General features: G+C 37.8%; 1 protein-coding gene across 1 annotated transcript; it reads left to right on the forward strand.

Annotated features, from left to right (window-relative positions):
• The first annotated feature begins 680 nt into the window (after nt 1–680).
• Nucleotides 681–22051, forward strand: unm_sa1614 (un-named sa1614). Its single transcript, XM_015005008.2, has 28 exons — nt 681–2502; nt 8075–8147; nt 8233–8378; nt 10641–10715; nt 10851–10900; nt 11115–11244; nt 11362–11447; nt 11539–11614; nt 12660–12740; nt 12821–12918; nt 13769–13838; nt 14356–14443; nt 14768–14816; nt 15225–15397; nt 15486–15619; nt 15953–16044; nt 16114–16300; nt 17101–17186; nt 17266–17399; nt 17655–17722; nt 18032–18139; nt 18375–18663; nt 19255–19422; nt 19513–19576; nt 19997–20040; nt 20905–21059; nt 21182–21307; nt 21455–22051. Exons 1-28 carry the CDS (start codon nt 2377–2379, stop codon nt 21527–21529), a joined length of 3051 nt encoding a protein of 1016 aa, XP_014860494.2. The 5' UTR covers nt 681–2376; the 3' UTR covers nt 21530–22051.
• Nucleotides 22052–23246: the final 1195 nt, after the last annotated feature.

Consider the following 23246-nt stretch of genomic DNA (forward strand, 5'->3'; position numbering starts at 1 on the left):
AAAAATCGGAGTTTCAGTTCAAGGCTACTCTCTGCTGCTCCCCCAAATAAATAATTTTCCTCTTCTCAAATGCTGGATTAAGAATGCCGTAGGTTTTTCCATAACTTTATTCCTGACCTATTTGTTGAGTTCATTGGTTTTCTTGCATGTTCACTAATGTTCTCTAATAAACCTGTGAGGCATTTATAAACAGCTGGGTTTATATTGAGGTTAAATTGCCTACAGCTGGATTTTACTTAACATTGTTATTTATTTTTGAAGGTAATTGGCTGCAGTACATTTTGATTCAGGTAATTAGGTTCAAGTTATGTTTGTAAAACATTTCCTTTCACTTCACAGTTATCCCCTAGTTTGTCAATCAATAAAATAATCCCCTGTGTAAACAAAACTTGAATTTTTTCAGTTGAAACATAGCAAAATGTGAAAATGTTCAAAGGCAACAATACCTTTGCTTCCCCCTACAGCTTTTTGCTGTCTTTATTCTCCTGGAATGACCCATTTGTTGTCCTCTGCCTCATTAGTTGCTTTCTAAAGGTGAAAAGAACCAAACTTAGAGCAAGACTCTACAGTCAGACTTCGTCCTTGTCCTCTATTGGTGCAACAGGAAGTTACAAATAGTTTGTTTACTGTCCAGATGTTTGCTCTGATTATTTCCTCTGAGACTGGCAACGCTGGTTCAGTGTGAGATTCTCTGGCTCAGACGCTACAAGGGAAATGATGTCAGATGACGAGTATGAAGCGTTTGACAACAATGGTTACATTTTGCGTTTAAGATCACAAACTGTTTTAGAGGATAACTCTAAGGGTTGGTGAGTCACCTGGCCTTCAGAAAGAGGCGCTCTGATCATGTGAGAACGAACATGAATGTTTCAGTGTGAGGAGGAAGACTAACACTGGCACGTCTCCCTAGTCTTCCTAAATGTCAAATTAACTTCTCAGTCATTAAATTTATTATTTTAAAAATGAAGTTCTCCATATAATCTACCACGATGGACATATTGGGAGTACATTGATGATTGTGTGAGCTTGTAGGGAATGATCCACTGGTTGAAGTGAAGTGATTCCCAACAGCTGGTTTTTGTATTTACCCTGATATAAAAACCCCTAGATTTAATTTTTTTTGTTTTTGTTGTTGTTTAGCTGTGATTTATTTTGTTCAAAGTTATGTATGATGTTTACATTTGTCTTGTATGCACACTGACTTTGTGATTTTACTGAATTCAGCCACCATATTGATGTTAAATAAGTATTTCCAAAGTCTTTCGTCCTTCCCTGTTTTTGTCTCATCCCCAATGCCAGATGGTGAATATCCCTAGATTATAGAATCATCTAAAGAGTTACATTTTGTTTTAGAATTTGAGATTCTTTAAGTTTTTTGTTTTTTGAAACATAGGTGGAATATTAAACGACTAAACCTCAGTCACAAGTGTTTTTAATGGAGACGCTAATGTAGTCACGACATATTGAACACGTTCCTCAAATTGTTAATTTAAAAAATATATATTTGGTTTTGCTTAGAATCCGGCTTTTGGAAAGGTTTTGACTCATTTTCAGAGCGCCCTTTAAAAACAAGGGAGCTCTGTAACAACACGAAGCTGCTGTGACTAGGATGGGGCCTGAAAATCCCAGTTCTCCCAGTGCACCCAGTGTAGGGCTCGGTCAGCAGTGCGCGCCACCGCGACAGAGGGCTCCACCGCTGTTCACCGTGAACGCGCCTCTCCATGCGGGTTCAATAAAGGGAGCAAAAGCGGTGAAAAGAAAATGAGACGCTGCTAAAGAGAAATGACGGCGGGGCTGGACGGGAAAGCTGAGACTGGTTTGATCCCCCTATCGGAACCCGGTCTCTGGGTCCACTTGGTCCGGTTCTCCGCACATCGCCTCCAGGTCTTTGTCAGCCGGTTCGCACACGGACGGCAGAGCGCTTTTGTGATTTTTCCTTTTTCTGAATGAAGACGCTCATCAGATAAAGGCTGTTTTAGCTTTAACCCAGCAGAGAAGCGGCAGTATTAACATTTGAGGGATCCTGTGAAGTTTGTGGTGCTGGGATTTATGCTTTGCGTGGACTGAGCCACCTTTTGTTCGGAGAAAAGAGGCGTTTGATGCAGCGGTTCGGTCACACTGAGGCAGAATAACTGAGCAGGTCCTTGATTACAGCACATCTCCTGTTAATTATCATTTTTTCTTTACACACCCGAGTGAAAAGGGGCGTGTGAACATTCCCCAGCCTAGATATTTAAATCATTACAGATCATTTATTTATTTATCTGTTCATTGACTCTGCGCCCTGCGCCTGGTGTCCACCTTCTTCTGTCAGTCCCGGACTGCGCTCGACTGTCCCGGTTCTGCCCTTTGTGTTCCGGGGTTGACAGGATCACCATGCCGGAGTGCGTGTCGGTGTCGGAGTTCGTGCAGGAGGTTCAGGAGGACTGGAGCTCTCCCACCACCTCCTCCTTCACCTCCAAGATGATCAACTGCAGGAACACCATCTACCTGCTGGAGGAGGTGAGTGCTGAGAGGGAGTGGAGGGGAGAGGGTGGGATGTGGTCGTAGCGGCTTCAGCAGACAGATGTTCATGTTTCTACTGAAACCAATATTTAAAGCTTGCCCAATATCCACAATGGTCATCCTCCCCAAAGACAAAGAAAAATGTCTTTGATCCCCTCCACCATTGGTCGCCCTTAGGTTCTTGTCTAAGGTTAAGTTGTCAACATTTGCATCTTCTAAATTATTTTGTAATGCTGAAACTACAAATCCCTTTGTATTTATTTTCCCTCCTAATTTCTATGCTTGACTCAAAGAAAGTAAAAAAAATAAAATCTGCATTTGTGTTATTCCTATTGCTGCATGGACTGTGGTGACATCATGTAATAACTCAGCAAGGCTCTTATCACAGTGATCAGGACTCGGTCAGTGTTAACATCTGGGATGCTGATAAACATCTGTAAGCTAAATAATAGTCAAGTTCAGTTTATTTCATTTTTATCTACATTGCAGTAATATACCAAAATGCCTCATCTCATGGCACTTTGCAACACAATTTAAATGAAATCTCAATCGCTCCATGTTTAATTCAGATCACGCCAACTCATTTCTATACTACCTTGTCTGAAATGAAAATATCTAATTACATATGGACTATTGAGTCTAATTTTAATACAGTAGCGTCACAGAATCGTTTTCTGTGTTAGCAGCCATCTGGTGCAACAGGGAGTTGAGAGGACAGGAAGAACACAAACTGTGGACCAGAAGTACTTTAAACAGTAAACCAAAACAAAATCAAGGTACACACAGTTAATGGCAGCAACAGCTCTGTCAGTGACTTTGTACTCAAAGGAGACACAGAAGAACCTCAGTAAACTGTAAATAAGATAGAAAACAGAGATAGTGCTTGGCTATTGTCTGCAAATCTCTTTAGTTCTGTCTAGGAAAGAGAAAATCTAAAGAAGCACTGGACCAAATACTTTCTATGAAAGTATTTGGTCCAGTGTAGTACACAAAGTTAATGACAGTGACTCCTTCCAAGAAAGAGACAGCTGATCACTGAAACACTGGACCAGGGGTACCTTTTTCAAGAAAGGAAGCAGAGAGAAAACACAAAACTAATGGAACCCAGACTATTATTAAAGAAAGAAACAAAACTAAACACAAAGTGACTGGGCAATGTTTATTTTCTACAAGAATGAAAGTCAAAAAGAGTACAAGAAGTTAATACAGATCGGTCAACAGCTCCATCTAGGAAAGCTAGTTTTCACAGGAATGAAAACCAAAGACAATACACAAAAGATCATTTCAACAATAGATCTCCTGGCTCCTGAAAAGAGACACAGCATAACAAAGAATCACTTTCTGTGGGAAATAAAACTAAAAGACAGAACATAAAGTCAATAGACAACAATAAAAGCAGAGAGAGAAAATATCAATGCAAGGAAAAGTGGCTGGTATATTCCCCAGCAGCCTACGCCTATAGCAGATCATCAAACAGAATAATGTTGTGAAATGTTCTCTGATATTCTACCAGCTGATTTGCATTCATTCAGCATAGTGAGAGATGAATTTTACAATAAGCACACAAGCTTATTCTTTGACTTGAAAAATAACTGGGGAAGTTTGTTGCAAAATGGTTGACCGTAAAATTTATTAACTGTTTTTCAGCTTTTAGTTTAAGTTGGCTGATCTCTGGTCTAACAAGAACTAAAATTGTAACTTTTGGAGATTTATTTTTTAATCTCATGAGCTTTTATCACACTGCAATCTGTAGGAAAGACTGTATTGATTTAAAATGTAATCAGCTGATAGAGAATTTGATGTGTGTCTGTTTGACCTGATGGAGCTGATCAGTGAGGTGAGACTGAGCCTTTCAGGGAGCAAAGGTTTACCAAACTGAGCTGCTCAACACTGTGGTAGAAGGGTCACTTCATCACAGGTGAGCTATGCGTCACTTACTCTGTTGAGTGAGGCTGTGAATTGATTAAAGCAGTAGAGAAGTGTCAAAATGTCATATTTACCCAAACTGTATAATTACTTTTACAAAACAATCAATCAACTCTTGTTTAATTTTACAATAATCTTGTTATTTCATGTTCTTTGAAGTCAGAAGTAAATTCCAATGTTAACTCTGTCTTAGCTTTCATTCTTCAAGACTTATACTCTATAGAACATAATGTTCGTACTGATAAAGTACATTGTTTAATCAATTTGCCTTTAAATGAAGCCATGTGTGACCTTTATGTGAGCACCTTCTTTATGTGCCACAAGTAACATTTTCAAAAGCTCACATGACTTTTGGTCAAAATCATAAATTCAGTTTGTATTGCCAAAAATGTGGGTGCATGAATCAGATCATTTCTTGCCTTCAGTGTTCAGTAGTATCTGTCAAATAAAGGGATGATGATGTCATACGAATGGATGTGTGCTATCCATTCATGTTTTAGGTTTTTCATTTAGTATTTACATGTGTAAAAAAACAATCATCACCACTTTCTTTCCAAAAGTTGATTTCGGCAAGAAAGATCTCTTTTGACACAAAATGACTGGGAAATACAAAATACGGAAGGCGACAATATACAATCACCTCCAATATATAAAAAAATGGGCTTTAAATAATATTTTGCAAAAACAGACAGGGGAATTTCACTTGCGATTTTTAAAAATCGAGGGTTTTTTTTGAGGTTGTCAGACAGAAAACAATTTAAAGAAAAAAAAAACTGTCACTGAAAATTACCAAGATTTTTCTAAAGTCCAAAAATATCTATCAATCAATCAATCAATCAATCAATCAATCAATCAATCAATCAATCAATCAATCAATCAATCAATCAATCAATCAATTGAATTTGTACAGCACATTTCAGCAGCAAGGCAGTTCAAAGTGTTTTACGTCATTAAAAACACAAAATTACAAAGTTAACAGTTAACAATTGAACAAACATTACATCTTGATGAGTGCCATCACCAAAATCATACACATGAAATATGTTGGTCAATGTCTGATTTATTACGGTTCAAATCAACTCTTAACAAGTTTTCAGTTTTGAATTAAAGAAACTCAGTTTTTAATTGATATATACTACAAATGCTGAAATATTTGATCAGTAAAAGTCATTTTATGGTGTACGACAGTCTTGTCTGTCTAAAACGATCATACATTTTGGACGTCTCATACATCTTAGGCATATTAGACATCTGATGGGAAAAGACATCCATTGCATCTCCAAGCATAGCAGAGTAGAAAAGAAAGAAATCTGATAGAAGTAATGAATTTAATGCAACTGAAAAGTAGCACCAGATTTTTTTGTCTGAGAATATTTTTGGCAGCCGAACGAAATCCCTTCATTTTTCAGTTCATTTTCTGCCAGTTAACAAATTAACTACTGTGAACAATTTGTGTAACTGGCCCACTGCTGTGTGGGGTCTGTGTATTTGGATGAGGATACGCTTTAAAGCAGCATGCAGCAGAACCCCCGCTTTCCATCCCTCCACAATGGAGTTATTGACCTGGAGAATGGCCTGAAAAACACGCTCAAACTGACCCCTCCCCTCAGCCCCCATCATGTACCCCCAGCAGGGCCGACATATGTTACCAAGGCAACAGATTACTGGCCATCATCATTCTTTGTTATTGTTGTTTTTATGGTTATGAAAAGAAGCCAAAGTGATTAATGTTAATGAAGATGTTAGTTAATCTGCAAGCTGGTGTGGGATAAAGGCAGACTGGAGAGGTGTAAACTACAGCTTTTAATGGGATATTTAGATGCATAAAATCTTGTTTTCCTTTTGTCGCAAGGCAGCACATCTGTTGAAGTATGTAGTCCTGCCAAATTTTGTATGAAAATCAAGGCTTTTTTTTTTTCATTTTCACTTTAAGCGTGGCGACCAAATCAAATGGAGATTTTCAGGATCCAAGGACTTTTATTTTTTTCAGAAAAAATGTATCTGCATGAAGGTAAAACTTAAATTCAAACAGTTAAATTTAGCAAACATTGAAAGTTACAAAACACTAGATTGTAACTGTTCTGGTCATCATCTACTGTATTCACTTAATAAAGTTTATATTTGGACTTACGCTGTTTATTTTCAGTCTAATTCTTGAGTCTAGTGCATAACTATTTTCATATTATTTTTAGAATTTTGTAAATCATTACAATTATGCCAAAGTAGCTGTATTGTATTTATGTATACCTCTTTGAATCTTTTAATTTTTTTCATGTCACAACAATAAACTTTTAGAAATTTTGAGGGAATAATATGTGGTGGAAAAACACATAAACTTTTCATATCTGGATATTGATTTTTTTTATCCTCCTTTTTGCAAATTAACTCACTTTCAATCAGAATGAATAGAAATAATCTATGAACTTTTCCAGTTTTAGTCTGTATTCACATTAAGGTAGTCTAATTAAATGAATTTGATCTAAGCCATTCCATTGAATGGCTTCATTGTCCTGCCAGAAGGTGAACTCTCCCGTTTGTCATCCTCTAACAAACTTTCACCTTGTATTACACTGTATTGATGTAATTACCTAAATCTATTTTCTTTTTAATTATTACCAATATTTTGGTCACTCCAGCAGGAATAATTCTCACAGCATGATGCTGTTACCATCATGACTGACATTAGAAATGTTGGTGTCTTAAATGTAGACCATAAGAATTCAGTTTTGGTCTCATCACTGACTCACCTTCTACATTTCTTTTGGGAAACTACAAAAAAAATGTTCTGGCCTTCTGTAAACAGGCTTTCATTTTGCTTCAATTCGATTATGGCCAACTCTGTGGAGTACACTGTTAATTGTCATCCTGTCAACATTTTCTTCCACCAGAGCTGTTCATTTCTGCAGCTCCACTGGTTTACAGTGAGCCTCCAGTTTAGGTGGACAACCATGTATTTTTTTGTGCTTGCAGTTGTGACATTTCTTTTTCCATCTTCAAACCTGACATACTTAACGTTTTAACAACTGACAGTTCTTTTGTCACCAGTCCTTTTGCCCTCGTCCTGACAGTGCTGCTTATTTCTAAAAACACACACTGCACAATGCGAAAGCAAGAACTAGGAAGAAAATAAGAGAAAACACAGCCAAAGACTTTCACAGAACCTTCAGAAGTATTTGACAATTGAAAGTAAAAGATAAAGAAATGAGGAATGTTTTAAACTGGCGTGTCTGGTACAGAAAGATACAAAATAGGCTATAGAAGTAAGCAAAAATAGTTTTGTTTGCTAAATAAATTAAACAATAATTTGTGGTTGTTATCAAATGTCACTTGAAATGTTTGTCTTTTCAATAGTTTGTAAAAACCTGAAGCAGAATTGCTAATAATTTTCGATAATTGCTTGTGATACAACACAAATTTTGCAGGACATGATGAAATAAAACAAAGCCTCAGTTTAAAACAGCCACATCCAAACTGAGCTGCTGCTTCATGCAGTGAATTTTGACCAATCAAATGATGGTTCACAGCCATAAGAAAGCAGGTGTCTATTGTCCAGCAACAAAGCCTGCTGCCCCCATGCACATGCAGACCCAGTCATGCAGAAAGCAACTACACCCACTTATCATTCATGCTTGTGCTTGTCCAGGCTCTGGACAGCGACCGGATGGTGTTGCAGAAGATGAAGAAAGCGGCAAAGGCCAAGTATGCTTCAGGGCAAGGTACACAAATCCACATGCAGACAAACACAGATTACATTTAGATTATTCCCCAAACTAACTCAATTTCTTTTTTTTTATTTGTTAGATCATGTATCTCACCTGGAGCAGTACATCAACTCGATGGAGAAGCTCGCAGTAAACTGTCACTCAAATGGAGAGACGGAGGTCGGCTCGGCCTTCTGCCGCCTGGCGGACTTTTCCAAAGAACTTCTGTCTCCAATGAAAAATCTGGTAAGCGAGAACATCAGATAAACAACTAGGAGGTCAGGAGCCACATCAACTATTCCTGGACTAAAAATAGTTTTATTCCCTTGACTGTGATCTTCAACTTCTCCGTTATGATCAGAATGAGAAAGTATTTTATTGCCAAGCATGTGAGCACACGCTGGAAACTCGTTTTGCTCACTGAAGTTTCAGGACTTACAAGAATCCCATTGGATAAATATGGACACAAATTACAAACAATTAAAACCCCAAAAGAAAATGCAGTGCATTCTGACACTATAAAAGCCTGATCTATAGGATATTTTAAATATGTAATAGTTGTCACTTTTGGAAATTGGTAAAATTATATATAATTTAATTAAATATGTAATTAATGTTTGGCAATGTTGTTATTTACAAGGTGGTATATACAGAGATGTTGAACAACAGAGAATAGTGCAGTACAAGTGCCTGAACTGAACAATAAGACTGAGAAACAACATCCAAGTTGAGATTGTAATTTACTTGTTAGGACTTGCATGTTGTTTAAAGGTCTATGAGGTAGATGGACTGTGTGAGGGAAGCTGTTTTTATTCTGTGCTGCTGTGGTTTGCATCACTCTGAGGCACTAGCCTGAAGGCAGCAGCTTACACAGTTCATATTCTGACTGTGAGGAGCCAGAGGGAGTTTATTTATTTTTTTTGATTTTGCTTTCCTTTTGTCTGTGAAAAACACAAATCCTGAATGGGGGTCTGTGAGGCATGAATAAATCTCTTACTGTTGCAGCAGTCTTATGTCAGGGTTAGTGGCTGAAAACAGTGAATTATAAAAGTTTGCTAAGCAGACTCTGACAGCTGATTAGAACTGCATCAGGATCTTCGGAGCCAATGAAAATCTCCTTGGCTCCCTTTTCACAAATGGGTTTATTTGTGATATTATTTATTTCAGCTCTGGTATGATGTGGCTCTCTGAAACCTAAGATGTTACAGCTTAAAAACATGCAGCTTTTGTAATCTGTAATTCTTGACCAAACTTGAAATGTCAGAATAAAATGTTCAATCTTTTCTCCACTGGAATCCAACATATATAACATGAAATCACAATTATTTATTGTGAACCCAGATGATCAATAGTTGTAAATGATAACCTCTAAAAAATACACATAAAAGTTGAGAAAAAAAAACTATTTACTGCCTAATTCAGCATCTGTATGAATGGTTCTATGTTTTATGGACATGAGCCCATTACACTTATGATTGGAACAAGAATTTTTGTAAAAGGTAGCATTTGCAAACTGCTGATCAGAGCAAAATGTGCTTATTTTGCTGTGTGAGCTATTATGAAATGTTATGCAGGGTCCTAATGTCTCTTCAAGAGTTACAATGCAACCCTAAAAAATGCCAAACGCCCTAGAGAAGACAAATAGCGTCATACTCGGCTCCCCGAAGCAATCTGCAAGACGAAAGTCTAAATGCAGGGTGGAAAAGTACTCTATTTAATTTATGTACATATATTACATATATTGCATACCTGCCTGATGACATCTTTTTCATTTATTGCATCAGTAGTAATTAATTGCACGATAGCATTGCTAATGCATCAACCTACATTTGCTTTTTCCAGTGTAGATACTGTATATGATTATAGATCCTGAGGTTTAAGCTATAATACTATATAATACTGTATATGTCTGAGGATGCGTTTTTCTGTTAAACTACCTAAGCAAACTTTAGTGCAGAAAAACATCAGCTAAGTCTTATATTTAACAGACCACCAGCATGTTTCTGTCTCAAAAGACTAAAGATCTGCTCAGATATAAGACCTTCATTCCAAGCTGAAGCATTTTCCCTCCATTGCTCCTGGCTTGCCTGAAATGCCTGGCTGGTTGTTCTTTCTGGCTTTTTCCTCCTTTGATTTCACAATGAAACTCATTTGCATAACATCCGGCAAGTGACAAGTGTGGCACACTTCAAACAGAAGAAAATGCAGCTGCTTCCACCTTTTTCCCCCCACATCAGCTGACCAGTTGGGGCAAAGCAAGTTTTTGCAAGAGAGAGGATGTTAAAGAGGGAAAAAACTAGGAAGCAACATAAAATTATGAAGAAAATCTCTTTTTTTAACATTACTTCATGTCAATATGATGTAGCTGTTTTAATCAGATAAAAAAACAACACACACATTTTCAAAACTTTGATTATAGAATCTGAAAACCCAATACACCGTTTAGCAGTTTAAGTGTTCATGTGCTTGTGTCTATTTATTTATTTATTTATTTGTGTGTGTGTTCAGCTGAAGAGCATGCTCCACAACATCAACTTCTTCCTGGACTCGTTGGTTAAAGGAGACCTGCGGGAGGTGAAAGGGGTGAGGACTTTTGATGTTCTCATGTAAAGTGTATGTTATGAATAAGTTAAGCCATGAGTAATCTGAAATGGTGAAATGAACAGAGATTATTTGTGTAAATCTGAAGTAAACTTTTCCTCCTCTGTCCCGCTGCAGGATCTGAAGAAACCATTTGAGAGAGCATGGCGGGATTATGAAAGCAGATTGTGAGCGACAATCCTTTTAAAGCATCTGAGAGAGTTTACATGCTCTCTTGCATCTCCTATTTTTAGGATACCCTTCTTACGTGTTTGTGCATGTAAAAGAATAAATTACACCTCTGCATAATTCAGGAACACGGAAAGGCTCTTGTAAGCAGAAGTGAGCTGGTAAAACTGTCAGGAGTCGGATTAATAATTCAAAGCGGCCGTGTGTGTTCAGCAAGCAGGTGGAGAAGGAGAAAAGGGAGTTAGCGCGACAGTACGGGATGGTTCGGAGCGAGGTGAGCGGAGGAGAAATCGCTGAGGAGCTTGAGAAGGAGAGGCGCTCCTTCCAGCTGAGCATGTGTGAGGTCAGTGACCCCGGCTTTTTAAAACCAGTCTATTTCTGCTAACTCCCCTTGCAGCTCAGCACTTTACATCACCTCACTACATTTATGTCCAGTTAATAGACCAACTCTCTATCTCAGTATCTCATTAAGGTGAACGAAATAAAAACAAAGAGAGGAGTCGACCTGCTGCAGAACCTCATTAAGCACTACCACAGTCAAAACAAGTAGGTTCTGGCTCACACACACACTCAGACAACATAAAACATCATACAATACGGTGACAAAGATGGATTTACCGTAAATGTCTTTGTGTAGTTTCTTGCAGGAGTGTGTATCCACCACTCAGAGGCTGAAGCAGTACATGGAGGAGCTGAACGTAGTGCTGAACATGGTATGAATGTTGGCAGAAGTCTACAACGGCGTAATAGGGCTGTTAAAGATAGAAAATAGAGGCGGAAATTTGAATATGATCAAATTCAGAAATTTTGAGATCAATCTAAAAACGTTTCTAGAAGAAAACAAAAAGTTTTTTTTTTTGTTTTTTTTTCCCACCACATTTCTGACTTTTAAGTCTCAGAAGTTTTCATGTTTATTTTCTAGAACATTTCTGTAATTAATCCAAAAATGTACTCCTTTTCTTCTAAGATGGCCGTACTATGCCATAGGAGCCTGTAGCATTGTGTTTTCATGTGTGTGTGCTCATTGTGTATGTTGTTCTTTTTCTTAATGAAAACTTCAAGCAAAAGTTTCGATTGTTTTCAGCCAATTCTAAAACCATATTAGTATTATTTTTCTTGTGTCGAAGCAATGTGGCCAATTGATTTAACCTTTTGCCACCTGGATTGAAACACTGAATCATTAAATTTATAGTTGTTTTGGGAAAATTGTCAGAAATAAAAGTTTAATTGTCACAAGAAAAAGTACATATTTAGTCCATTTGTAGATTCAATGTTCAGGAAGATCTCAGTGGTGTGAGGCATTCCCACAGTCTTCTGCCAGCAAACGATGCTTCCAGTTAAGAGTGGGTAAAAGATCTACAGTAAAGTTCAAATTCCGGCAAAGTTATTTAGCTCCACAAAAGTAATATGAGAAAATTTTTGCTGATTCATAACATTGTTTTCTGTTGCAGTCAATGTGCAGGACTTCTCTGCAGCAATGCAACCCTGTGCAGTCTGGATTTAAAACTTTGCAGCTAAACCCTTCATGTTAAATTGCATGTCTTCATTAACTTTTTACAATATGAGTTTTGTTATTCTTGACCAAGAATTGTCACTTATTTTTATGTACTTATCTGTTTTTTTTTTTGTTTGTAAACTTGTCTTCAGTTGATATTTCATTTCATTTTCTGTCTCAGAAGGATATTTATATGGAATATTATATTTATATGGTGTTGTTAGTGAAAATTATGAACTGTGACGTGGCGTTGGTGTGCACAGGTGAAGCAGCGTCAGGAGGAGGAGAAGAAGCAGCTGTGCACCATCAGGGATCAGCTGAGGCCAGTTGTCCACACAGAGCAGGTCTGAGACTCCAACCCTAACAGTGACTCACACTGAGCTACAGACCAACTGATTCAGAAATGGTTTGTTTGTGTCTGCAGGACTCTTTACCTAAGCAGGTGTACAGCATGCATCAACTTCTGGGAGATAAACAGTACGGAACAGAGAGAACAGGATTCCTCTACAAGAAGAGCGACGGGTAAAAAACCCCCCACAAACATTACAAGCTTGTTTATGTTTAATTTAGGAGTTATGTAAGAGGACATATTTAATTAAAAAACCAAAGGACCAAATTTATAATTTAGATACTTTTGTGCTTATCATAACATATGACAAAGTGATGAAAAATGGATTCTCATCAAGTACAATATAAACAGAAATAACTTAACTTGTCCTCATCAACAGTGAATGGCTTTACATGATCTAGAGAGGTAATAATTCATTACACCCTTATGTGCAATGAAATGCTATTTTTTGTGCAAACTTTTCATGTGGACAATTCTTGATTTCTTTGAGTCTGAAAAGTTATATGTCTCTAACAATGTGCATGGTTTGGATTAGTGATTAAATATTCTGGGCTGTATGATGTATTTGACACCTACATTATGGCTGTTCCCTCTTTACAACTACTCATGAAATTGGCTAAATAACCTCAGTTCAAGGCTCAGATGAATAAAAGTGATAGGTCATTTTCAAAACCTGAACTGGTCCTTTCATAATAACACACAGACCACATCTGATAGAGACTTCACTTTAGTGAACTGCATGAAATTCAGTCAGATGAGGTAACGTCAGTTGTTGGGAAAATTAGTGAAAGCAAAAGTATGTGTTGTCTCCATCTGGCACAAGATTAAAACTGGAAAACTATTTACATAACCTGGAATGTTTTGCAGAAACTGATTTGTGTCAAAAATTTTATATAACCTTGTTTTTTAGTGATAATACATATCTACAAAACCTATGTTCACTCAAACCCTTAAACTCTTGAAAAACAGGAAAGAGTATGCCCGTGTTATTTGCTTTGCTAAAATATTGTGTTTGTGTTGCAGGTTGAGAAAAATGTGGCAGAAGAGGAAATGTTCAGTTCACAACTGTTACCTGACTATTGCACATGCTACAGTGAGTGTGTGTTACTGCAAGTTACTGCATCCTCACACTTTTAACATGTAATTTGTCATAATTAAGATTTCTTTGTTGATACTGTGATTTCACTACTTAAAAAATAGATTGTTTTAATAAATATTACTAAGTATTTCTGGATTTCAAGGTAATTATATTTCCTCACTAGCAGAAAAGTCCTAATTCCTTTTAAGGAGCGTATTTGGGAATCAATCAGATTAAAATACCCACATTGTTCGCAGAAAAGATATTCAACCAAAGCTACTCTTGTTAGTGTAGAGCCTTTAATTATTTCATTCCAGTTAATGGTTAAGTGTGAATTAATTATTGTTGATTTTTGAGCCACTAATGAAAATTGAAATATAATAAATAATTACCTCTATTATATAATTTCTAATGTGGTGCTGTATCCCATCACTTTTAATGTTTTTGCTTTAGTTTTTTTTTAAATTCAGCTGTAGAAAACTTGCAGGGTTTAAGCATTTGCATCTTGTCAGCTCTTTTTTCTGTCTTTCAGCCAAATAAACCTCCGACCCGACTAAACCTGCTCACCTGTCAGGTGAAACCCAGCGTGGAGGACAAGAAATGCTTCGACCTTATCTCCCGTAAGACACGTCGAAAAGGGAACTTGAAATGAAAACTGTTCTGCAGTCCAGACTCGAGTTGAATGGTTTTGTGTCAAATCTGTTAATTCATTTCCAGTCGTTTAAATCTTGACTAGATTTAAGTGACTAATTTTACGTACATTTATCATTAAATATTAGAAATATAGTTAGAAACGTAATGAATAAGCATATCTGTATGAATATTAAGTGAAATTGAATGAATATTAAAAGTACATGATTATTTACATTTAAATGACAGTAAAAAACAATTTGGTATATGTATTACATACTTGATTAAAAATGTTTTTCAACTCTGTCCTTTAGATAATCGGACCTATCATTTCCTGGCTGAGGATGAAGCTGAGTGTGTTGCGTAAGTCTTTTTTTTTTATTTGCAACAAAAAACAAGGACAAAACTTTATTTAAGCATTATTTTTTTAGTTTGATTCTTCTCATCTGTTATTAATTTGGACATTTTTTGTCTAAAATCAACAATTGTTCATTTTTTGAAATGCTCCGCATGGCTGAAAGTGAGTCAATGAAGCAAAGCAGAACCTGGTATTTATTTGCATAAAAGATTTAAAATTCTACTGTCTGGGGTTTAATATGTATATTAATTTTTAAAATTAAAAACATATTACAGGATGCAATGTTAATCTTGGGTGTTTTCTTTTGTATGTAGTACTCTAACGGCAGAAATCTACAACAGAATGATCTAAATAGTTATAACGTTTTGTCTGAAGAGGAGAACTGTGTCTTTGTTTTTGTTGTGAATGTTTAGATGGATCTCGGTGCTCAGTAACAGTAAGCAGGAGGCTCTCAGCATGGCCCTGGACGGGGGCAGGCGCGGAGGCGGAGGGGGTGAAAACAGTGTGGAGGATCTGACCCGGGCCATCACTGATGACATCCGCAGAATGCCGGGAAACAACTACTGCTGTGACTGTGGCGCTCCAGGTGATCTCTGTCTGCCAATAAGCACGTCTTATTTGACTCTTATTCATTTCATTTCAAGTGTAAAAGTCACATTTCTCCCTCTCTGAAGATCCTGGATGGGTCTCAACAAATCTAGGCATCCTGACCTGTATCGAATGTTCAGGGATCCACAGGGAGATGGGCGTCCACGTGTCCAGGATCAAGTCTCTGAGCTTGGACAGCCTGGGAACCTCAGACCTACTAGTAAGGAACATCTCTATACTGCATTGATCCTCTAATTACCTTTGTGGGTCTGTAGGTTATGTTTTTGGCCCAAGTTGACATAAGTAACTCGGTGTTGAAATCAATATATGCTGACAAAGTCCAAAGAAGTTTAATGTATTCATATTTTTCCTTGGTTAACTGTCCGTCAGTGAAACCAACCAATGACCCAGCCTTCTATTAAATAGGGCAGTTTGTGGTTGAACGTTGGATAAACCCTACATTGTGTTTTTGATGTTTGTAACTGAAATGTACCATTTCTTGTTCGATGAGCATAAAATGATATAAACTAATGTTCTCTGTTGTTTATTTCAGCTGGCCCGAAATGTTGGAAACTCTGGCTTTAATGACATATTGGAGGCGAATCTGCTTAGTCCGTCACAGAAGCCCTCCCAGCACAGCCACATGTAAGTTTCACCCACTATTGTCCATTATTGGAGAAAATACACATTTGAAACATTGTGTGCCTATGACAGGGGGGAGCGCAAAGATTTCATATTGTCAAAGTATCAGGATGTTCATTTTGTGAGGAGGTTCAGCAGTTCTTCTGCAGCGCTGCGACTGGGCCTGCAGGAGGCAACCAAGAGCTGTGACATCTACAGCCTGATCCAGCTGTATGCTCAGAGGGCGGAGCTAAGCCAGCCCCTGCACACCCACATACAGGTAACCACACATTGATGATCTACATCAATCATGCTTACAGGTAAAAAACGAATACCAGTAGTATGTAGTATGTTGGTGGTGTGAACCAGGCTTTTTTTGAGAGAATAGTTCTCCAGACTTTCATAATATTTTTCAAAATCTTTCTTGAACTTCAGCTTTGTCACTTCTTTTTGTCTTGTACACACACCTACACACAGATTAAGAAATTAACAAGTGTCAACATCTATTTAGCTGAACCCAACCAGAGACAATAATGCAGCTTCCTCCACTTGTGTTCCTCCATGTAAACGTGTAAAAAAAACAAACAAAAAAACCCTCTGAAATACTTGCAGTAGAAATAAGTTTAAAATTCAAACCTCTGAGAACATTAATTCAGTGAGAAAATTTCACAAGTTCTTCGCAAAAAAAAAAAATTAATAAAAAAATTATATAGACATTAAAGGATGGTTGGAATTAAGGTTAGGGTGAGGATTGGAAGAAGGGTTGAAGGAGGGTTGGAATTATTTTCATTTACTTCCAACCCTAATTCACACTCATTGTGTGAATGTCTTGTAGTATTCACACAATGCTACAAGGCATTGAATGAATGCTTTGTGTGTGAATTCTTTGTGGCATCTTTTGCCTCTTAGTTTTGAAGAACTAAGAGATTACATGCCATAAATGTCAAAAAATGTTTTCTAAAGTTCCTAGATACTCTTATTAACTGAAAAGCCTGAAAAAAATAGCAATAACTGGGGATTTTATAACAAAATTTTCCTAAGATGTCAATAAAAAGGTTTGGTATGTTTCCACACCAACAGGAGAAAGGGGAGACGGCTCTGCACTTAGCCGTCCTGTTTGCTGACAGGACGTCGCTGCACATCCTGGACTTTCTGGCCCAGAACTGGTCAGTCTGCTGTGATGATGCTGTGTAGTTGTTATGCCTCAGAGTGGTAAGGTTCACACCTGCATGTTTACTTGCATAGGTTTTCTCTTTTTTCCAGTTCCAATGTGGACGTACAAACCTCAGCAGGAAACACTGCGCTGCACTACAGCTGCCTGCATAACAAGAGTGACTGTGTGAAGCTGCTGCTGAGAGCCCGAGCCAACATACACATCAGTAACGCAAATACCCATAGTGTTATAAAGTGTAGTTTATTTTGCACATTGTTTCATTAAAACAAATTTGGAAAAGTATTTTCTTTATTAAATATTAATACATTATCAGAAACTAGACAGGGATTCAATTTACAGATTACTACTAGTATAAGCTTTAGAATAATTTTGTTTTCTAAACCTCCTGTAAAATAAATGAATTCTTTGTCTAACCCAAATAATCACCGCTACGTAACAACATAATTTTTCTGTGTCGCAGAGAATGAGTTGGGAGAAACTGCTCTGGATGTGAGCCGCCGACTGAAGCACAGTGAATGTGAGGCGCTGGTGAGATCCTCAATCTGATTCTGGATTACTTTATTTATTTTAATCAAATTATAAATTGTGTTGTATTCTTTGAACTTCTTGTAGTTATTGTAAGCCCTCACCGGCTAAGAGTAAAACAATTTGAGACCAAAGTGATCAGAAATTTCAGTAACTGCAATCATGAATAAATAAAATCAAATAATGTCCAATTAGCCAAGGAAATGAATAATAAAAAAATATTTCATTTCATTTTGAGAGGCCAAGCAGCGTTCTTCATTCTGACAAGATGGCTTCCTTTTCTCCTACTAAATGACTGAACTTTGATTGCAGCTGCAGCAGGCCCAGTCCAACCAGTTTAACCATCACGTCCATGTGGAGTATGAGTGGAGGCTTCGTCACGATGATCTGTACGACAGTGATGACGACTTTGATGACAGGGTAACAATGACAACGCCGTGTCTGCTTAACTCAGCGATAGTTCTTATTTAGTTTTTTATTTTTATTTTTCTGGTTTTGCATTAAAGGGTTGAAAATAGAGATTTAAATTACTTATAAATGACCAGATTATATTCTTAAAAAATCTCTTTCTGAACTTTGCAGCTTGTGGATGATGGTAGAAACTGTTACTTTATTTTGGTTGCGTCCAATGACTTTATTTTCTCTCTTGTTTCAGAATGGTCCAGTGAAGAAGGAGCGCTCCTCGTCTTCATCATCCTCAGTCTTCACCCCATCGTTCTCCTTCTCCTCCCGGCCTTTCAACTTCAGCCAGTCCTCCACCTCCACCTCCTCCTCCGTCTCCGTTGCCGCCCCGTCCTCCGGAGGACCAGGAGCCGGCCTCCTCAGCGTGGGGAGGAGGCTGGCCATGGCCATGGACCTGCACAGCCGACCAACTGGCTCCGCCCCCAGCCCTCCACCTCCGCCTCCGTCCTCCCCCGCTCCTCCACTGCCGCCCCGGGTCAAAGGTCAGCTCATTTGTTTGGAATTGTTTTGGTGATATCTTTGAAAACACAATAAGATGTTTTTGAGCTATACTTTTATTTCATTCCTAGCTGTTTATGTGTTTCTTTTTAATATCAGATATTTGAAGATACAAATATTTAAATACTTCTACTATCTGATTACACTTGGAAACAACCGGAGCTGTTACACACTGATTTATGTCTATATTGCCCTTGCATTATTCCCATAATTACTCATCTGAAAAATATGACTGCTGTTTCTATTCCCTAATTAACTGAATATGCACTCTTCATGCTGAGCTTTCAGTGGAGAATGGCTTCGGAAATGACTTGCACAAAAATGTTATTTCTGCTGTAAGTCAAGGTTGCAGGTCTATTATTTTGAGATGACAATGCCTGTATTGTTGTCAAAAGTCATTCATTGTTGTGGTTAATTATCATCCTATTATACAAAAACAAAAGACAGTCTTTCTGCTTATCAGATGTCAACACGAAGCGATTGCATCTGAGGAGCTCTGGCAACTAATTGTGAAATTTCAGCATATAAAGCCGAAGCTTTTCTGGTTGAATCATGAGTATCTTTTTATCTCGCAGCCCCTTGTGTTCCCCCTCCTCCGCCTCCGGCTGGGGGTGATGGAGTGAGGGATGAAGAGGAGGAAGAGGCGGAGGTTTTCTTCCCCACGTCAGGAAACAGAAAGACAACACCTCCCCCTCCCATCGCTGCCCGGCACAAGAGGACCTGCTCTGAGTCTAATAAGCAGGGTAATATCTGAGAGGCACCCCGCAGTTAGTCTGTCAGAGTAACACTGTCATTAACTCTGTATGTCTGTGTGTTTACGTGTGTGTGCACAGATCACGGGTTGCCAACCAGTCCCAGGATTTACAGTGGTCCAGACTCCTCCTTCAAGAAGTGTGTGTGAGTATCTGAGATATAATTATACTGTATTTTAACACAAACTGGATGAGATTTTTATGTCTACTCACAAAACATTAGGAATATTTGGCTCTCAGGTGAAATTCATGGAAATTGTTAAAAATCAAAGCATGTTTTGGTGACTTCTTAATGTTAAGCAATGTTTGGCATCAAAAGCAAACAACTGAAATTTAATTCCAAAGTTGAATAGCACATAATTAGTGAGTTGGGTGTCAAAAAACATAGTAATTTGATTTTAATTCTGTTTAAGTAGTAATTATACATAAAAAAAAATCATATATTTAACTGACACTAAGACAAAACATTAGAGAGCAGCAACAAACTGTTCTATATGAAGCATTATGCTGCCCTCTATTGGTCACAAGGATAATAACCAGATAAATTCTCTCTCTGTGACTCCAGTCCATCTTCTCCTCTCAGCTCGCTGACTGAACGACCGGACAGAGGTACCTGTTCTGCTCAGAAACATCCACTGCACTCTTTATCTATGCCTGGTCTAGCTGTCTTATGCAAATGTTACAATTTTTGAATGAATTCAATTTTAAACTAAAACTATTCTTCCACATTGAGATAGATGCTGCAATATCTGCTCCAGCTCTCACTGACATTGTTACTCAGATGCCTACAGCTGTTGTGTGAATCTTACAGATTCAGACAGTTTTGCTCATGAGAGAAAAGCAATGCCAAAATAATGTTGCTGTGCTCCTCACGTCTCTTGGACCTAAAATACAGTTTCAAAAATAATGCTTCTCTAGAAAGAATGGATTGTGGTTAAATTAGAAAGTCTGTTATCTCCTTTACTTTTAGCTGTGACTTATAAATGCAAAAGTAGTCACATATGCAGAGACAAATCTGCCCTCGTCAACTGTTTACTTTCACAGTTTTTCTGTATTTGCCTGAAAGGTTTTCTATATTTTCATATTATCACAAGCGAAGTTATACGTCAGTGAATGCATCTAAACTTTAAAATTAGTGGCATAGAGATAAAAATCTGTTTAAAAGCTGGAAAGATCAGCTTAGAGAATATTCCTCCAAAATAAATAGGCTTGTGCCTTTCTCCTTGAATCCTTGGCAAGGCTTATGTGAACATGCAAATACACGATGAGCCACTCAGAATTCCTCCTCTTTATTTCACAATGTAAGTATGTAAATAAAGTTTTTCCAATCTTTTTGATGTTGAACTGAACACCACGTTGTGATTGCCACCTGCAAAAGAGCGCCAGATGTTTTTTTTTTCTTTTTTATATTGTAAAATAAAAACACAACCTCTTTAAGGCAACTAGACATTCTTAAATGAATTTCTCTTTGAGGTTTTCGACGGACAGAAAGTGAAGGTAGCACCTCACATTTCCTGTACCCGGCCAGCAAAGCGCCTCCGAATGGATCTCCAATCAGCCAGCGCTCTCAGAGCTTCGAGAGCGACGGCAGAGGCCCCACCCCTCAGCCGCTTCCTCGCAGATCACTGGTGAGATCTGGTTGTTTGATGGAACCGTTTTAAATTGTTACTACGTTCAAACCTCTGTTTAAGAGCCTGATTCATTTTGTTGCTGACTGTTTGTCTGATAAGAGTAATATTTTGTCAATCAGCCTCGTGGAGCAGCCAGTCGGCGGGCTCAGGCTCTGTATGACTGCCAAGCAGACCACCATGATGAACTGAGTTTCTCTGAGGGTCAGGTGTTGGTGGTTCTTGGGCAGGAGGACAGCGATTGGTGGGTGAGTATCGGCATTCTTTATTTTTTCTGATTGGCTGAAACTGATGTGAGAAATTATCATGAGTTCTCGTTACAATTAACTTTTTTTTTTTTTGAAAGATGTATTCTTACTTGCAGTAAATGTCTTCATTCTGTGTGTTTTGTATAGCATGGTTATATAGAAGATGAACCAGACCAGAGAGGTTTGTTTCCAGCCTCCTTCGTCCAGGTTCTGTCCGATTGATGTAAACCCGCTCCAGATCCTCAGGCCTGCACAGATCTGGATCACATCACTTCTTCTGGAAACCAAACTGGGCTCTCATAGGAAGCAGGCCAGATGGTAAAACCTAACATTTACTGGATCAAGTCAGACTTTTGGATCAGATGTCTGGCATCCTGCAAGTTCTTGAGATCTTGGTCCAGCAAACCATAACAACCTCAGGTTTGGATTTACAATGAGCACATAATGGACGGCTCAGGACAGAAAACTTTACTTGTGTGACTGAAGTCAGGGAGTGTTGCCAAGCTGGACAATCAGCTGTGACTCATGACTTATAGGACATTTATTTATTATTCTAACAAGCACACATTTGACAGAAAGTTAGACCAAGTGACAACCACCCAGGGGGCTTTTATTTTGAGACTTGGATGAACTGCATTCTTCATTTTTAAGTGACATTTAAATTAATTACTTTTGTTGCATTTTTGTGGCGATACCTGCAGGACACCAGCAAAAGCTGCCACAATTTAAACTCCTTTCCAAGGACTCCTGGATACTGAAGACCAAAGCTCTAAATTCAGTAGAAACCAGTCATCAACACAGAAATAGAAACTCAGCTTCCTTTATTTACAGGTTTGGTAAAAGACTGAAGAGAAGAAGAAGGTTGAATGAGAAGCACTCTATGCCTTCAGCTGCCTTTGTGTCCCATTATACCAACACTTCACTGAGCAGAAACTTTGGCGAGCCGCTGCCACTTAACTCAGTGTTTAGGTGAAACAATGTAATTATTTTTCTTTAAAGAACGAGGAAACTATTTTTCTCCATAGACACGTGATGAGTTGTGGAACCAAGATGTTGAAAGAAGCACCACTGGATAACGAGAGGATTGATTTTTCAATTAAAGTTATTTTTAATAAAAAAAAAAAATAGCTTACAAAGACCAACCCTCGGATGAAATGTACTTTAAAGGTTACTGTGTTTTTATTTTATATATATATATAAAAAATGAAAAATTGTTGGTGTTTAACAGCACACACAAGTGAATGTTTCAATGTTTTATTTATTTTTAATGACTCTTCCTGTAGCTTGTTTAGACATGTTTATAGTATAAAAAAATGTTGGCATCTTTTCTCCGTTCTCTTAGAAATATTTATTTTGTTAAACAAAAATTACCTATAAGAAACTATCGCCAGTTCAATGTCAAGTAAAAATTCAACCATAGAATGGCTCAAGTGTAAAAAAAGAACAAATACATTTTTCTGTGTAGTTTGGCCTGCATAGATTAACTCAGAACATGCTTATCAACATGGTCTGCTCATACAAAATGTAACATCTAAAACATTTAGATATGCTTTAAAAAGGGAGCTTTACAGTGTAACATTTAAACTAATTTCACAGGGATCCTTGTCAAGATGTTAATGAACTATTTATAATCTGTACATTCATCGCCCTCCACACTCACAGGCGCTCCTGCTGTTAAAATTTTGTACAACTCTCTGTACCAGTAAGACAGCACCGACTCACCTGTAACATTTACAAGGTTGGACCATACAGGCAGAAGGACCTTTGACCCTTTTCAGTAGGATTTAATATCCTGTTCCAGTTTTCCGGCAGTCCTCATTTATATTTAACATGTTAAAGTTTAAGAGTTAATGATCCCATATAACATAACATAGCATCCTGCTCCTTGACAGCTCACAGAATCACAGTTCCGCCTCCAATTTGCTAATTTTATGCTTTT

The sequence above is a fragment of the Poecilia mexicana genome, unplaced genomic scaffold (genome assembly GCF_051168715.1).
Source record: "Poecilia mexicana isolate PSO_F unplaced genomic scaffold, ASM5116871v1 scaffold_5, whole genome shotgun sequence".
Taxonomy (NCBI): Eukaryota; Metazoa; Chordata; class Actinopteri; order Cyprinodontiformes; family Poeciliidae; genus Poecilia; species Poecilia mexicana.